This window comes from Electrona antarctica (genome assembly GCF_951216825.1).
Source record: "Electrona antarctica genome assembly, chromosome: 1".
Lineage (NCBI taxonomy): Eukaryota > Metazoa > Chordata > Actinopteri > Myctophiformes > Myctophidae > Electrona > Electrona antarctica.
In genome coordinates, this window is record NC_136806.1 from 41,676,622 (window position 1) to 41,695,664 (window position 19,043).

The window sequence follows — 19,043 nt, forward strand, 5'->3', positions numbered from 1 at the left end:
GATTGACATGTACATCGCCGAGGTCCAGAGGGAGGGATCGCGGTGCCCGCAGTCGAGTCCATTCTGATGCTCAGTTTGAACTGCAGCAGATTGTCTTGACCATGTCTACAGGCCTAAATGCAGTGTGTGTGTGTGTGTGTGTGTGTGTGTGTGTGTGTGTGTGTGTGTGTGTGTGTGTGTGTGTGTGTGTGTGTGTGTGTGTGTGTGTGTGCGCGTGCATATCTATATCTAGAGCGCAGGAAGTGAACTCGAAGAAAATGAGCACTCTTATTTCAATCTGACTGCTTTTTCAATCTGACTGTAACAAGTCTGGATGTTATGTTTGTGACATCTACAGTTGGTCCACCTATTAGGCAATTTGAATATAGGATGTATATACACACATCATATACTGTAATAAAATTGCCTAATGGGTGGAGGTGGACCAACTATGGATGTCACAAATATAACATCCGGACTTGCGGGGCGCACCGTTGGCACAAACACTGGTAAGGGGTCTGCCATGACAATAATCACACCGAGGGCCATGTTCGGGGCCCCGCGGGCCACAAGTAGGTACACTGTTGCTCCAATCTGCATATGGCACAAACACCATTCAGGGATCTGTCATGTATAGTCACTCCGGGGCAATGTGTGGTCCCTGGGGGCCCTTGAAGTAAATGGTAAATGGTGCATTTATATACTGTAGCGCTTTTATCCAAAGCGCTTTACATAGATTGTGCATTACATTCACCCAACCACGCAAGGCACCAACCTGCTCATCAGGAGCAATTAGGGGTTCATGGGCTTGCTCAAGGACACCTCGACACTAACTCTGGGGGAGCCCGGGACCGAACTGGGAACCTTGCAGACCTGCTGGTCTCAGACAGGAACAAACTGCAGGTTGAAAAGGCCCTCAGCTCTGAACTTGGTAGAATCTGCACCTGGCTCGCTGATAACAAACTATCTTTACACCTGGGAAAAACAGAATCCATCCTCTTTGATTCAAATAGTAATCTCAGCAAGGCAGATGGCTTCTCAGTTGAAGTGGGTGACAATCACAGGAAAAGATGAAATTACCAACCTAGGAATAGGATCCATCCTGGAGGCCGGTGAAAAAATGGCCATCAATGTAATCAAAAAAGTCAACCAAAGAACAAGATTCCTGTACAGGATCTCCTCACTGGTCAACAAAAACACCTTGAAGACCTTAACAGGAGCCCTCATACAAGGTTTCTTCAGGGTACCACAGCACGGCGGTGGCTCAGGGGTAGAGTGTCTGGATGGTAACCGTAAGGTTGCCAGTTCGAACCCGGGCTCCCCCAGAGTTACTGTCGAAGTGTCCTTGAGCAAGACACTGAACCCCTAATTGCTCCCGATGTGCTAGTTGGTGCCTTGCATGGTTTCCGCTGCCATCGGTGTATGAATGGGTGAATGTAATGCACAATCTCTGTAAAGCGCCTTGGATAAAGGCGCTATATAAATGCACCATTTACCATTTACCACCGAGGGGCCCTTAAAACAAGGCTCCAGACTCCCAAAAGAAACTACTACTTGGCCTTACTCCCAGAACCCACCTCACCCCTGCCCATTTTGATAGGCTGGAATGGCTTAGGGTTGACGACGAGAGTACAGCATCTTGCAATGAGTCTGGTCTACAAGATTCGCTACACCACGAAGATACCCATGTACCTGTCTAAATACTTCCTTAATGTCAACGAAGTACACACTCACAACACCAGAGCGAGTTCAACAAACCACGTGCAACCCAGATTCGGCTCAAAGGGATTCAATTAATTTTGCTCCTATGCCACTGAAATGTGGAAAGCCCTACCAACAACCATTAAGAAATGTGAATCCCTTTACTCTTTCAAAACCGCTCTCAAAGAGCCCTTTCTTTATATGATGATTTCCTGTTTTTCATAGAAGTGTAAATTTGTACGTCTTGAGCAGCTGAGACAAATAACAGTCTAAGTCCATATACAGTAATTTATCCTGACCCCTCCCCGAAAAGGCCTAGCTGTCCTGACCCCTAATCCATCATTTATACATCATGGATAATTAGTGTGGACTTAGACTGTTATACGTCTCAACTGTTAATGTTTTGATGAATTGAAAATGGATGAACCTGATGTAAACAAGTCTTAGTGCTTATCATGGTTTCATCCTCAAAGTAGCAGTTTTTGTATTTCATTGACTTTTGTTTGAAATGTACCAATTCTACATACTGTGAAATAACATTTTCTATCAATCAATCAATCAATCAATCAATCAATCAATCAATCAATCAATCCATCCATCTGCTCTACCAGCCACTCTACCCTAGAACCACTGCCCCCAAGGGCCACAGGCACACTGTTGCTCCAATCTGCACTAAATGTGTCACAATCACGTTTAAGGGGACAGCCATGAGTGTAGTGACACCAGCACAGCAGCCACAGGCACCGTTGCCAAACTGGGCACAAATGCTGCAGGTCTACAACAGTCACACCAAAAAACGAGTACTACAGCAATGTTGCAGCAGCGTTTAACAGTTAAAATGGTTACTTGAAAGACCATAGGCATGTTTAGCCAACTGAATATGACTTGTTGAGTGGTGTAAACCACTGAGTGGTGTAAACCACTCCTACAACTGGCTTTGTTAGTTTGTCTGTCTGTCTGTTCGTACCAAAAAATGAGCATGGTTGCTATGGTCACCCAGTTCACACGGGTGTGATTTAATTACGTCAGACATTACATCAGACCACAGCTGATCAGTCTATATAAGACCTTACACCACTCAGTTCACACGGGTGTGATTTTTACTCTATAGCTGACATTACTTCCAAGATAATTAATGCAACCTTTCCATTATTTCATACAGAAGGATGGTCTACGTAGGACAGTCGCACCTCCAACAGTGCCCATGGTGGAAGTGGGAGGCGATCTTATCATTGTAAATCATCATACATCATCTCATTCCGGCCAATCAGAATTTGCGTCCTCACCTTCGTCTTCAATGTTTGCGTTACGCAATGTTTGTGTTTACACGAACACTCAATCACTAATGTTTGTGTAGGACAAAGTTTGTGCACTTACACCAAAAGCTGAACATAGGATGGCTATCACCCCTCAAAAAAGGACATTCGCTGCAGGGTCTTCAGCTGGGGACCACTGACGTTGTTACAGCCCTTTAAATCCTAACTAGAGACATGGGTTAAGTCCTAACACATGTCTCTTTTTCATTCCAGGAAAAAGAGACAACCACAGCTTCATTAAACAACAATAACTCAATTGTCCTGATGTGCTATTGTCTCGTAAACCAGAAACAGGGCATTTATAGTCTAGTTCTTATTTAGTACTACCAGTTATACATGACAGGAAATACCTATCAGAGAGCATTCCAAACGGGAAGCACGCACATCTCAGAAAATGTTGACGGGTGCTGGACAAAAATATACATACAGAAAGAAGGTAGGATGTCCGCACACCGTTCTTAAGCTCCAGGATTCAACATTCAACATGACAATCACCCTAATATAGACAGGAACACCCATTTTGCTTTTTTTTGACGGACGCTAGCCCCTCCTATATTCAGCTATAGTGTAGATTCTTAGATTTATACAGTATGTGTCTGAGCAAATCGGCTATTTTAGTGTTAACAAACATTAAATGCCATTGACAATGAATGGAGAATTTACGTCATATGTGGACGAGCAAATCGGCTATCTACCACGACTGGTTCACATCCTACCTCATGCAGAAAGAACTGAGTGCGTCTCCCTGGGAGATGCAAAATCCCGGACCCAGCCTGTCACCATTGCTATGCTGATGACACACAACTCTACATAAAACTGGACCCAACACCTCCCCGCTCTGCTGCCCCACTGTCCTCCCCGTCACCATCTTCATCACCTTCATCCACACTCACCATCTGCCTGGAGGAGATAAAGGCGTGGATGAAACACAACTTCCTGCAACTAAACAGCTCCAAAACAGAAGCCATTCACATCGGCACCCCACACCAGGTTCAATCATGCCCCATAACAAGCATCACCTTCTCTGGCCAGGACATTCCACTTTCATCTGTTGTCACACCCCGCCCTAATCTCTGGACAGACTTCTGCTTTTCAAAACCACATTTAATGATGCTATATAGAATAGATCAAAGTTACAAATCAAAGCAAATTTATTTGACTTCCATAATTTGTGTAATGCAATTTACACATAAAGAGACAAGTCGCTAAATGTGAGCTATAGAGGGTATGCGCGTGACCATCATCAAACCCGGAAGTTATGCAGGAATGTCTGGCAAAAAACTACTTTCTGGCCTTGACTGCCCATACATCCAAACAAAAAAGTCCTATCTGATTGCATTAAACAACGTTAAACAATGTTAAACTCACTTTGCATGTTGCTTTGCCACTCGATTTGCCACTCGATGTGCCATTCACTTTAAGCATGCGCATACCCTCTATTGCATGGCAAAGTTGGATTGTGAATTAAGTGAATATATATTGTGTAATTAAAAAATCACATTTGACCTAATTTCTCCTTTCATTGGCAACGGCAAATATTGAGACGTGTGGGGACAAAAGCTGTATAGGAGGGGCTAGCGCCCCTCAAAAATCACACCCATGTGAAGTGAGGGGCACTCTAATCATCGTATCTTCATCATGAATGGTGGTCCCTTATTGGCCAAGGGTTCCCCTCGACATACATATGCCGATTTTCTCAGACACATATGACATAAATACTCTGTTTATTGTCAATGGTTTGTTCAGACAACACAAACATTAAAGCTGTAAAAATATATATGTAATGGGCCCAGGAAACTAATTTAATATCCAGTCTTTTTATATTGCATTTGTTATTATTATTGCGACTGTAGGTTTACTATGAAAACCTGCAAAACCTGTCAGTCAGTCACGCCTTGTGACACGCTCCATACTGTATATGGTCAATACAGAATTCAATCCATTATGTTGATCTGGCCTCATCTGACCTCATCAAACCCTGTACACTCAAGACACGCTCCCAATTGGCCAGTAGAGAATTAATTCCATATGTTGATCTGACCCCCCATGCCAAAGCACCAGTGCTCGCCCAGGCGGATGCGTGCACGCGACCTTGCCCTTTAGGAGGTCACTTCTCGTCCTCAGGGCGTCTTACTTGTATTATTATTATTTGGAGTGAAGTAATCTTATTTTGGAATAGTTTGGTTTGCTGTGATTTTACATTGGATCGTGTTGATGTGTGATTAAGGCTGGAATTGATTGATTCCATGGACACTGATTGCCGCCAAATTAGATGTAGCAGAATTATATAATAATAATAATAATAAAGCCATATACATGCCACTCCCAATTGATAAGCAGGAGACACTTGTTCGTTTATATTATACACAGTCTATGTGGAGGAGACTTTCATGTCAGTATAAGGGATTTTATTATTTAACTTGATGTTTCATTTAGCCTATGTGAGCCTTGGCACAATATTTCATTTGTAAACACACAACAACCATAACGTTTGCACAATATAAGCGATCCTAATCCTATATATAAAATATAAAGTGTCGCCCGCTTATCAATAATGCCACAGACGAAAAACAGTCTAAGTCCACACTATTGATCCATAATGTATAAATGATAGATAAAGGGTTCAGGACAACGAGGCCTTTTCGTGGAGGGGTCAGTCCTAAATTTGGACTTAGACTGTTTTTCGTCTGTGGTACTCAGGAGTGGCGTAGTCTGGCTGCAGTCTGTTACATAGGCCTATCGAACTAAATCAATTGAGCCATAATTGTCAGCCACGAAGCCAATACTTTAATAGGCATCAGACTGTCTGTAAATGAAAAAAAATAAAGAAAAAAAAAGTGTGGGCTTTGCTCTGCTTGATTTCATCATGTTAATGAAAAGTGAAGGGAAGGGACTTCAAGGGAGGGAGGGAACTATACGGTATATTGGATTATAGCATGTGCTCTACTGCTCACTAAGCCGACGAGGTGCAGTTACTACTAGGCAACAGTTATTGAAAGGCGCACAGCGGGAGCGCACGGTACGCCGCGCGCAGTTCTGTTTTGCATCGCTAGATAAAAGGGCTTGTGCATCCTATGATCCCGTGTTCTAGCTGTCTCGGTCTCTCTCTCTCACTGATCAGTCAAAAGCATTCCACGTAAGAGCTGCAGACGAAGAAAACAGCCTTGGGTTGAGAAGCCCACTGCTACAGAAGTTTGGAGATAAGACTGGCTGACAGCTCGATCCTGTTGCCTGGACGCGGCAATTCTTGCCTGTGCGGCGTTAATTACGCAGGAGAGGGACTATTGGAAGGTCTGAAGATGAACGACACGGACATATTTTGCAGTGATCAATCAAACTCGACGAACTCGTCATGTTCCAACGCAACTGTTACGACTTACAGTCATATCGATGTGGCCACTTTTATGCACATATTCCCATCAATTTACGCAATTATTTGCTCAGTTGGAGTTGTCACCAATGGACTGGTCATCTACGCGGTGGCAACATGTAAGAAGAAAATGGTATCGGATATTTACGTGCTGAACTTGGCAATAGCCGATTTGCTTTTCTTGCTCGTGATGCCATTCAACATCCATCAGCTTGTCAGAGACAGACAGTGGGTGTTTGGTAACTTTATGTGTAAAGCAGTAGTTGTGGTGGATGTGAGCAACCAGTTTACCACAGTGGGGATTGTTACGGTTTTGTGCATTGACAGGTAAGTTACTATAAGATTAAGTTCTCAAAATGATCTTCTTGCATCTTATGTCATAGGTTAGATCGGTGCGTAACAGGTTACAGGTCCTTAGCAAAACTTTATGAAAAGTTTTGTTCTCAGTTCATGATGTAATAAAATGCTAACAAACACTTTGTAAGAGTAGATGTTACTTTATCCACCTTCATTTTGGAGATTGTTCATATAGCCTGTATGCTACAGTTAATTTGTCTTTGCCCTGGACTAAATTTACAGGGTAAAGTAGAGCAGGGCTGCAGGCCAAAAATCAATTAGGGTCATGGAATGCATCTGATAAAAATGTAAATGTTGTAGGCTATACACTAAATATACAATGCACCTCATTGTTCAGTGATTATTGGTTCTATCTAAAGTGTTGAATAGGGTATGAGTTATCAGAAATCTCCCTGAATAGAGCCCAGTCGTCAACAAACATGCAACAAACAAACAAGACCAAATAATGCCCATGCAGTTCTCCCCAAAACAGGTCCAAATAGTGCCCAGTTCTCCCACAAAACAGCACCAAAATAGTGCCCAGCTCACCAGAAACAGGACCTGTTCCCTCAAATGTACAGTACTCGGAAAAGGGGACAAACTCCCAGGTTACCTCAGCCATAATGTCTCAAGAAAGACAGGTTCTTCAAAAGTTGTTTAGTTTTTTAGGTAGAACATGAGATGTATACAAGTTAAACACCAAATGCTACCCTCAAACTAAAATAAACCCAGGTGGGCCTTTTTCAGTTTGATTGATTGGTCAAAACAAAATGGAGGAAAATAACAGAAAAGGCACTTGTTTACATAAGGGTCCTCCATTTTCAATTCATCAAAACATTTAAAATTCATGTCATTTACACGGTTATAGAAAAAAGGAAAAACCTGTACAGTATAGAAATATACGAGGTGGAGGACACAGTTTACACATAGTTGCCTGCGTATAGTTCCATCAAATGAACACCATCCGAATGCAAGTATGTGACCATCTGTCTACCAATGCAAACATCCTCACTTACAGCAGTGGTAGTTGAGCGTGTCCTACATTAGCCTATACTGTATGTACATGCACAATGCACCATCCATCCATCCATCCATCTTCAACCGCTTATCCGTAGTCGGGTCGCGGGGGCAACGGCTCCACCAGAGTGTTCTAGACAGGCGCGTAACTACCGTGACGCAGACAACGCGACTGCGTGGGGGCCCAGAGGCAAGGGGGGCACACGGCCGCCCACCCGCGCCGTCTGTAAAATGAAATTATAATACAGAGATGCAATGACAGTTTGGCGGAGCCTGCATGGTGGTGGCTGCTGCTATAGCACACACAGCCCCACACCATACCATAATATGCATAGGCAACATGTGCCCCGCCTCCCCCAACAGCTCTCCTGTCTAGAGTGTAGCGTCGGTCCCAGGCTGTAGGCTAATAACGTGAAGGAAGTCAGTAGTGTCTGTGGCGCACCGCGAGTGTGCATGCAGTGGGCTTTCCCAGTCTCGAGTCCCAACAGCCAGGTACGTGCCCAAATCACAACTACGATAATTGTACAGTGCCCCGCTGTTTATAAACCAACACGCAGTTTGGGCTTGTTTTCCCAGGCTGCTGCTGCTGCTCTGTTCACAATTGCGACAGGTACCGTACAGTGCCCCGTTGCGCTGTTTATAAGCCAAAACAGTCAGTCTGTATGGGATATTTCGATCGCGGGGGGGGGGGGGGGGGGGGGGGGGGGGGGGGGGGGTGCTGTCTGGGGCACTCGCTGATCAGCCTGCGTCAGGGCCCAGTGACATCTAGTTACGCCCCTGGCTCCAGACTTCCCTCTCCAGAGCAACATTAGTGACTTCCTCCTGGAGGATTCCAAGACGTTCCAAGGCCAGTGAGTCGATGTATTTCCTCCAACTGCGCCTTGGTCTGCCCCGGGGTCTCCTCCCAGTGGGACGTGCGTCAAGGACCTCCCTATAGGAGGCTCCCGAGAGGCATCCTAACCAGATGCCCGAACCACCTCAGCTGACTCCTTTCCAGGCGAAGGAGCAGCGGTTCTACTCCGAGTCTCTCTCGTGTGACTGAACTTCTCACCCTATCTCTAAGGGAGATGCCAGCCACCCGTCGAAGAAAACTCATTTCGGCCGCTTGTATTCGCAACCTTATTCTTTCGGTCATGACCCACTCAGTTCACACAGGTGTGATTTTTATACTATTGTGTCAAGCTAGACATCTGCTTAGATTCGAAGAACAGCTGATCATTACTAACCTGACTCCGCCAGATGGGGCAGCAGAGAGTACACTGGGTTCCCCCCTCCTGCTCCCATCTGGGAACTCTCAGGCAGACTTGATGCCCGGCCACAAAACGGCCTGGCCAATCAGCAGCAGCTAGAGTAGATCATTACAACAAAATCTGAAAAAGTTTGTAATAGGACATAAAGTAAACCATGATATTAGGAGTTTACTTTAAATTGATGCGCATAATCTGCTTTACTTGAACTAACACAGTTTGGGGGAAAACAAAATATAGCCTGCATGCAGTTGGTGGTTCGGGCCCGTTTCATTTAACATGTTGAACAATAGCTAAATCCAGCAAACAGCAGGCTACAGTATAAAAAGATGTAGGTTTTAAAACTGGATACATTTGCAAGCAATGCCCTTATGCAGAGATAGAATAATCTATAATAATCTATAATAATCTTCCTTAATAAAATACCGGACTCAGTCACACAACATCATCATGCAGCATAATAATCATATATTTGTATCAGGACTAATTGAGCTTCACTTTCAGAGTAACATTACAAATCTCTAACATCAATCTACATCCATTCATCCATCTTCAACCGTTTATCCGTAGTCGGGGCACGGGGGCAACAGCTCCACCAGAGAGCTCCAGACTTGTCTCTCCAGAGCAACATTAGTAACTGCTTCCTGGGGGATGCCGAGGCATTCCAAGGCCAGTGAGTCGATGTGATTCCTCCAACTGCGCCTTGGTCTGCCCCGGGGTCTCCTCCCAGTGGGACGTGCCTTGAGAGGCACGAGAGGCATCCTACCAGATGCCCGAACCACCTAAGCTGGCTCCTTTCCAAGCAAAGAAGCAGCGACTCTTCTCAGAGTCTCTCTCGCGTGACTGAACTTCTCACCATATCTCTAAGGGAGATGCCAGAAGAAAAGTAATTTTGGCCGCTTGTATTCGCAACCTTATTCTTTCGTTCATGATCCACACTTCATGACCATAGGTGAGAGTAGGAACGAAGATTGCTCGGTAGACAGAGAGCTTTGCCTTCTGGCTCAGCTCAACAGTGCGGTACAGCGACTGCAATAACGCCCCTGCTGTTCCGATTCTCCGGCTGATCTCCTAATCAGTCCTCCCCTCACTTGTGAACAAGACCCCGAGATACTTAATGCTATTTGTTGTGTAAGGCACTGAGAACGACCTTTTGTTGTTGACGTGCGTTACACAAAGAAACGTGCCCCGGTATGTTTAGACCGTCCACTGTGCTGTTGGCACACCTTTAACCGTTTCTGTCCGTAGGACGTAGCCACACTTCCTAGGGAATCCAACCGACGCATGCATTGGACGTGTGTACACGTCCTAGCGCATCCTCAATGATATCAGGCTGACCGCGAGTATCACAGCGCCTGCAACGAGATGTCGGCCCCTCAATGTCGTTTTTGAGATACAGGCCTTTGAAGACAGGGCTTACAATGCAAGTGGATGCGCGCGCATCTTCAAAATGGCCGCGGCCAGTGTCCCACTCTATGTTGACGCGATAGCAACAATAGCATCTTATACGATCGCATTAAAACTTGGATTAAAGAATGTAAACCCTGGTTCACGAGAGTCTCGAGTAAAAGCGGCCATGTCTTTCCTGCACCCCAGAGCTTCTATTTTGAAGGAATCCCGGCACTGATTGTGTTAATGTCCCTCAACGCGGTGGGTGACAAATTAATTCAGGTCACCTCTGTGGGTGTCACCACCCTTCAACAGAATGTGGGTTGAGCTGTAGTGTTACGTGTGTACTGTGTAGAGGGGGAGGTCACGCACGCACCAGGTGCACCCACACACGCACACGTCCGCACATACAGACACAGACACACACACACACACACACACACACACACACACACACACACACACACACACACACACACACACACACACACACACACACACACACACACACACACAGAACAGTGTTTCAGAATGACTCACAAAGTGACCACGCTGTGTTCTGAATCTCCTTTAGTTTAAACTCCTTCACCTGGAGTAATGTCTCATTCCCTATCCGGACTGCACAATCCATCGTTTTCCTCCATTAATAAGGTTGCATATCACTTTTGCAGATATCAGACATTGATTTGTCATTGTCATTGGTTGACCAAAATCTAGTACAGCTAAAAACCTATTAATTTGACAACTGCATGTTCTATTTTGGTAATCAAATTGATAATGCACAAACACACACACACACACACACACACACACACACACACACACACACACACACACACACACACACACACACACACACACACACACACACACACACACACACACACACACACACACACAGTGATTATGCTGCATATCTTATCTAGTTACTGTATATTATAACTGGAAACATCTAATTGGTTCCATGGCGACACTTGGTGTGAATACAAACAAGGAGGTTGTAGTAATGTTCCCTTTACTTGTTGGCTTAGGGAGCATGATCTGGAACAAGCCATTTGACTAATTTAGCCTAAATTACCACTGAAGATTTTACTGTGTGAACATGCACTTGGGAAAACGTGGCTTTGCGCGCCATCATGTCTGTGTTTGTGTTTCTAGGTTGTTCATTATAAACCTTACTGCCTTCATTACTCAGCCCTGTTGCCATGTCAGTCTTAGCGACAAATGCCGTCACACTGGCAGGATCACTTTATGTACACAGTAGGGCCTATATGTATATAACTGAGAATTAGCTCTGGTCCATATCGTTAAGGACATCTCCTAAACGCTATGCTACTCTCAACTTCCTGTGCACGCATGAATTGCAGCACAGCCATGCTGCAAAAAAAAGAAAAAAACGATTCACCAATACAAAGACGGTTTTGCAAGCCTACTTTCCCTAGTGGACGCACTCTGAGCCACCACTACATGTATAAAATGCACTTTTTGGAAAAATATGGTCATTGGTGTTTTTCTATCAACAACATCTGTAGTAGAGTAACTAAAACATATTTTTTCTTCCGTGAAATGTTTTCTTTTCTGGACAAAAAGTGCAATTTCTACGTGTCGTGGGGGGCTCAGAGTGCATCCACTAGGGAAAGTATCGTTAAGGAGAAGTCCTTAACACTATGGACCAGAGCTAACTGAGAATATACTTACTTTAGAACATACCTTATTGTCTCCACCAGGCCGAAGGCATGGGGAGAGAGTATGTTTTGCACTCCGTCCGTGTGTGTGTCCTTCCTTCCTTCCTTCCTTCCTTCCTTCCTTCCTTCCTTCCTTCCTTCCTTCCTTCCGTCCTTCCGTCCGTCCGTTATCAGCTAATCTCCGGTACCGTTGGCCCGATCCATGCCAAACTTTGCACACACACTCCATGGATGCCAACGACGAACCTCTGCCCCAAATATTCCTCAACGGCCTGTTATAGCGCCACCATGAGGCCGATTTAGGCAAAACACATTTCTGTAGATTACTTGTACACATTTTATCCATACATCACACAATTCGGTATACACTATCTCCATAGTCATGTGATCAACACAGATCTGCACAATTTCCCATCTTCCATCCTGATTGGCTAATATTGGCTTCCAAAGCTCACATGATTGGTCCGTTTCGAACAAAATGCCACAAATCACAAACACAGTGTGCAATTTCCGGGAAATTATACACCCACATTTCCACTAGGCCAAGTACGACATGCCACTCATTATTTTCCAAATCAGCCTCATGGTGGCGCTATAACAGGCCAATTCCTGTTTTTAGCTATAACTTCATCAATCTGTATACAACTTATGTATGCGCACTCCCTAGAGGCCATGGAAAAACATTGTCCCTGCATCCCTCCACATCTGCCGGTTATAGCGCCACCATGAGGCCGATTTCTGCTAAACACATTGCTTATGTTAGTCGCACAGATTTCATCCAAATCTCACGCAAATCGGTACACATGATCTCTGTAGTCATGTGATCAAGACGAATCTGTTGGATTTCTCAGATTCTACACTGATTGGCTAACATTGCCTTCTTAAGTTTTCAGGAGTGGCCCGTTTCGTTCAAAATGCTGCACATCGTCCTGCTCATCCAGAATTCTATCCTCAGAGATTCGATGAGTGATCTGGCTCTGCATTTCCTCAACAAAATGAAGAAAATTGTTGCAAAAAACAAACAAACAAAAAAACCTGTTTATATTACTCCTAAACATTTTGCCAAACATCTCACACACTCCTATCCTCCTGGTGGAGACCTGTGCCCAGAAGGGCACTTTTTCTAGTATTTTATTTATTTTTGTTTAGCTTTTTCTGCCTTTATTTGGTAGAATACAGTAGACTGACAGGAAATGGGAAGAGAGAGAGTTGAGGAGTGACACGCAGCAAAGGTCATTGGGGTCGGGATTCAAACCTGTGGCATGCTGCATTACCAGCCTATAGGTGCCCAGTGCCCACTAGAACACTACGCCAGCCTTCCTTAGTATACTATACTATACTATACTATACTATACTATACTATACTATACTATACTATACTATACTATACTATACTATACATATTGTTGGTTTTCTGTACTGTTTGTTTTGTACTGTACTGGTGGTAGTTTGTATGAAGAAAAACATTTTCACTCACTATTTTACACTTGAAAAGTTAGTGATTTAACAATAATGTTGAAGTTGGAGTTGCAATCCATTCCTCTTCAGAGGTTCAGCAGGCGAATGGAACATCAGTAACATTATTATTATTATTAAAAGTGATATCACTCTAGAGGAGGGTGAAGGGTTTCACCTTCTGGACTTATATTTACTGTACTCTTCCTACACACCTGAAATAAGATTTATACTGGAATATTTCCAGGGCTGTACTGAATCAAAAATGCAGCCCTGACATTTGGCCCAGACCGGCCCACCACAACCCGGCATGCAGATAGCAGATATTACTCTCCCGTCCCGCTCTGTTTAGGCACACACAACAAATAAGCCCTAATACTACCACTTTTACTGACAAATATCCCTCCATGTTCTAATAATTACTGTAATGATCCTAAGACGGACATATGCCCGGTGTGTCAAGTGTCCAATCCAGGCCTGAGTATTCCCATATTCAAATAACTGATTCCAATTAGAAAGTGTTTGCACGGGTCAACATTGTTGGCCCTGATGTAATGGAGGACAATGTGGAGGAGAGATTGGCTACAGTAGAACGGTTTTACTCATGAAGGAAATAGATAACAGACTTATCTCGCTCAAGGCTGCGTCACATGTGACATAACATTGTGTAGATATTGTTGTCAGACCTACATTTGCAATAACATAATGTGTTCTACTGTTATGGAAACAGTGAACACATAAGTCAAGAGCCTGTATGTTAAAGATCAAGTCCAGACTAAAATAACATTTATTTTATTTTATTATTATTATTTTATCCCAAATGACTGGCCAAGGGGTTTATTGATCCCAAGCAGCCCCCGGCCCCATAGCATAGAGTGGAGCCCATAAGCATATCGCTACTTAATCTATTTGTTGCGGACTTGCAGTAAAAAGGGATTTTCTTTTCATTGATGTGCCATTACTTTAGTTGTCATTCCACATGCATCCATGCCTTGGTTGTCCCACAAGAGTCTCCCATGGTCTCATAAATCATGTTTTGGGGTGAGCGTTCGGCACAACTGCCAATCAAAGTGACTGTACTAGCCAATCACAGCAGATCTTTTCCGGGACTTGCCAAAACACATAACAGCTGTATAGACGATATAATATGTAATGTATAGTGTTTTATGTTGTCTGTTTTTAATGGACCCTGAGTCTAAACAAATAAAGTTGATTGATTGATTAATACACTATTGGTCTGTTTAGCAGACCAATAGGCTTGTGTGGGACAACCAAGGCATCGATGCGTGTGTAATGACGTGTGTAATGACCGCAACAAATAGCATAATGGGCTCTGCTCTATGCTATGGGGGCTGCTGGGGAAAGTCTTTACTAGCAGGATTGACGCAGTCAATGTTTTACATACAGCAGTAGAACCAGTACAGCAAGCACTAAAAGGGAGGGCCTAATGAAAATTAACTATACAAGAATGCATTTATTAAGGCATTTCATTATCAGTCCTTGTGCCAGTCTGTATGCCAAGTGCCAACATGCCAGTCCACGTGCTAACTTGTGACACGCACGCACGCACGCACGCACGCACGCACGCACGCACGCACGCACGCACGCACGCACGCACGCACGCACGCACGCACGCACGCACGCACGCACGCACGCACGCACGCACGCACGCACGCACGCACGCACGCACGCACGCACGCACACACACACACACACACACACACACACACACACACACACACACACACACACACACACACACGCACGCACACACACACACACACACACACACACACAGGGTCCAAGCAATAAAAATAAAATAAACTTTAAAAGGTACAATACATTCAAATATACAATACACAACACAAAATCCCTTTACAACAGGAGCTTTCTATTGCTCAATATTAGTGACAGGTAGGCATGTAGCATATGCAAAGTCTCTCTGTTAGTGCCCACAAAGAGTGAGCTCAAATCAATACCCTCATGTCCATATTTCACTTTTTTCATATTTCACACACACACACACACACACACACACACACACACACACACACACACACACACACACACACACACACACACACACACACACACACACACACACACACACACACACACACACACACACACACTTTCCACAATGAAAATATGTTCTCAAGCTTTATTGTGTACAAATATACTGTATGTTTATACGTGTGCATTTTGTTAATATAGATCAATCACCCAAACAATCACTCAATAAATCGATCAATCTAAAGTGCCCAGTCCAGTCTATGTGATTCCCCAAATAAAGAGAATGTGTAATCTACGCTTTGAGGAGAGGGGAAATCACCGTACTTGATTAAATTCTCGCAGCTTGTCAAGGAGGACATTGGGACAATTATCTCTTAAAGAGAACTCTGTGTTCTCTCTTGGGTATCTCTTCCAAGAAAGTAAAAATAAGATTTTTTTTTACTTATTTTTACTTATTTACTGCCTTAGGCCAGCACCTCACCAATACTGGTGTGCGCCCTTTCCTGCTTTGTCTATCTCTTCCAAGAAAGCCATCTTTATTTACAATTTAGGCATTTATACGTTGTATCCAGAGCGAATCTCTTGTTGCATACCGTAATCTCTCTCTAACGAGTGTCCCTGTTTCTAAATTCCTCCCTCTAGGTACATCGCCATCGTCCACCCCTCGTCGGCAAAGCGAACCATCCAGTGGACCATTGTCATCAACATGCTTGTGTGGCTGGGAAGCTTCCTCCTGAGCGTGCCCGTCATGATGTACGCCCAGGTGGTCAGCAACCGGAAGATGGAGATGTGCATGATGTATCTGGACGGCCCCGGGGACATGTACTGGTACACGCTGTACCAGTCCATCCTGGGCTTCATCATTCCGCTCTTCATCATCAGCACCTTCTACACGCTCACGCTCTACCATGTGTTCAGCTCCCTCCGCCGCGTCAAGCGCAAGCAGACCGTCTGGGCCCGGAGAGCCACCAAGACGGTCCTGATGGTCATCGGCCTGTTCCTGCTGTGCTGGTCCCCCTACCACGTGATCCAAGTGATCAACTTGAGCAACAACAAGCCGACAAGCGCCTTCGTCTACGTCTACAATGTCAGCATTGTCCTCAGCTACTCTCACAGCTGCATCAACCCACTCATGCTTCTCTGCTTCGCTCAGAATTACCGCGAGCGTCTCTGCCACAGGAACGCTCGGGGTAGTTGGGCACTAGGCTCCCAGACTTCGCATTCGATACACACCAAGACCACCATGGTCAAAACCGACGGCCCTAGCTGCATGGCCACGCCGGACCCCGGCTATCGCTCTACTGTCATCTGAATGGGACTTTCTGTCATTTCGTATACATGAGATGCTGCTGTTCAAAAGTGTAACCACTTGTAGATTGGCTATTTTCAATTTTATATTATTATTAATTATAATTATTATAATTTGTTAGAACATTTAGATTTGTTTTGCCTATTATGACATGCCCAAAATAGGGATGCCAGGTTGAAAGTGTTTAAGCAAAATCACACACATACACACGCACAAATATCTCAATTTCTGACACACTTTCGCTCTCACTCACTCCCACTATTTATTTTACCCAATGCTTAACTATTTGTATTGCCTCTATTCCCATCATGAATGGTGGTCATAGATGGTGGGTGGGTATGAGCAACCCCGTGACTGGGTAGACACAACGTTCTACCAGCAGGAATTGAACTTGTGACCGAGTGGAAGCATCAACACATTCTGTGCTGAAAACCTTGTTTGAATATAATGGACACTGAAAACTGTCACCTGGGACAGGATTTGATGACCCCTCCACATCACCCAGTGGCAGAATGAATACTGTATGTAAAAGTATTGATTCAGTCTGTATCAGTGGTGTCATCTGAGAGATGGCACTGTTACATAAGTCCTTTTGCTTGTATCGTCATTGTTAATTGTAAATTGTAAACTTTTCCCATCACAAACATCCATGTCGAGGTGTTCAAGGAGAGCTCAGGAGAGTTCGTCTGTAAAGTTACAAGGAGTTCTTTCATAGTACAGGAAGCTATTTTCAGCTACAACAAAGTCCCAAATAGGACTGAAGAGAGTGTGAAGGAAATTGAATGCTTTACATGTACAATGAACAAGAGAAAATGTTGCATTAGTAAATGTGACAGTGTACAGGAAAAGGGTATTTTATTTGTTATGTTTTGAAGGTAACTTATCTAAAAGGTAGTATTTGAAAGACAAAAGTGGCTGCACACACTGATACTGTATAGTGTATAGTGTAAGTGCCAAGAATGAAATATATTGTAGGACGCAGAGAATAAATAAACCAACGTTTCGGCAGACAACTGCCTTCTTCAGCTATAGGGGTCCTTTTGTTTGAAGGTAACTTATGTCAGCACAATTATGATTTGTAATTAGTAAATGAAGAAGTAATAGTGATATATGTTTGTCCTGTATATAAAACAGCATGGTCACTTTTTGGGACGGGCAAGCATAGTTTGATCACACAATCCTAAATGGTTCCACTGTGCTATATACATTACTGTTCTGTTTATTTAGTGTAATATTAGACTATTTGCTAGATAGACATTAAATACAGTAGCATAATAAAGACACAAACATACATGCGAAGACATAGAATCTCTATAAAAAACATTCATACATCCTTAGCACACAATATTGGCAGCAAGGAACAATGATGATTTGGTTTTGTTTGAGATTATACAAATACATAGATTATTATTGAGCGATAACTCACTGTATTTATTGGAAAGAAATCCATCTTCAGAAAAATGGTCCACGTCAAATGTTTAATATAGATTTTGTACAACTTAGAGCTGCAATCCAAAAAACTTTAACCAATCTGTATGATATAGTATGCGAATACAATACAATGTAACTAAAATGCAGGTTTTGTTTACAATAAATTGATGCTCCACAACATCAACCGCGGGTTGAGTTCAGTTCTGCATTTCATGAATGGGCTTTGTGAATGAGAACATCAGATCACAGAACTATTTTATTGATACTGTAAGAGGACAAGTGCCTTATATTGAAGTGCCTTAAATTGAAATACGTCAATGTTTTCCATACATTAAGTTCATGAACATTTTTCAAATTGTTTTATCAAGATGGAACAAAACAGGATGGAATTAAAGTTCTTAAATCAATGACTTGTGGGATGATTGTCATGGTATTGATATTGATAGTTTCTTGATCATGTATCAGAGCTTACACCAAGTACGTACACACACAAATATTAGTTATTGGGTTATTTATTCACACACACACACACACACACACACACACACACACACACACACACACACACACACACACACACACACACACACACACACACACACACACACACACACACACACACTTTCTTGGGTTGTTTATTTTGGTAATGTTTTGGTTTTTTTAAATATATATACATATAACGTAATGTAAACCACTGGAGAATTATTGGGCCAGATTTCCACTTTCCAAACTGATGACCACTGTACAAATGACAGAAAAGGCATATTGTAACTATGATATGACATTATAATAACA

General features: G+C 43.5%; 1 protein-coding gene across 1 annotated transcript; it reads left to right on the forward strand.

Annotated features, from left to right (window-relative positions):
- Nucleotides 1-6,295: 6,295 nt before the first annotated feature.
- mchr2b (melanin concentrating hormone receptor 2b) lies at nt 6,296-18,213 on the forward strand (the record flags this gene model as incomplete). The annotated part of the gene is made up of 2 exons (XM_079502401.1): nt 6,296-6,693; nt 16,151-18,213. 2 exons carry the CDS (start codon nt 6,296-6,298, stop codon nt 16,818-16,820), a joined length of 1,068 nt encoding a protein of 355 aa, XP_079358527.1. The 3' UTR covers nt 16,821-18,213.
- Between the last annotated feature and the right edge of the window lie 830 nt (nt 18,214-19,043).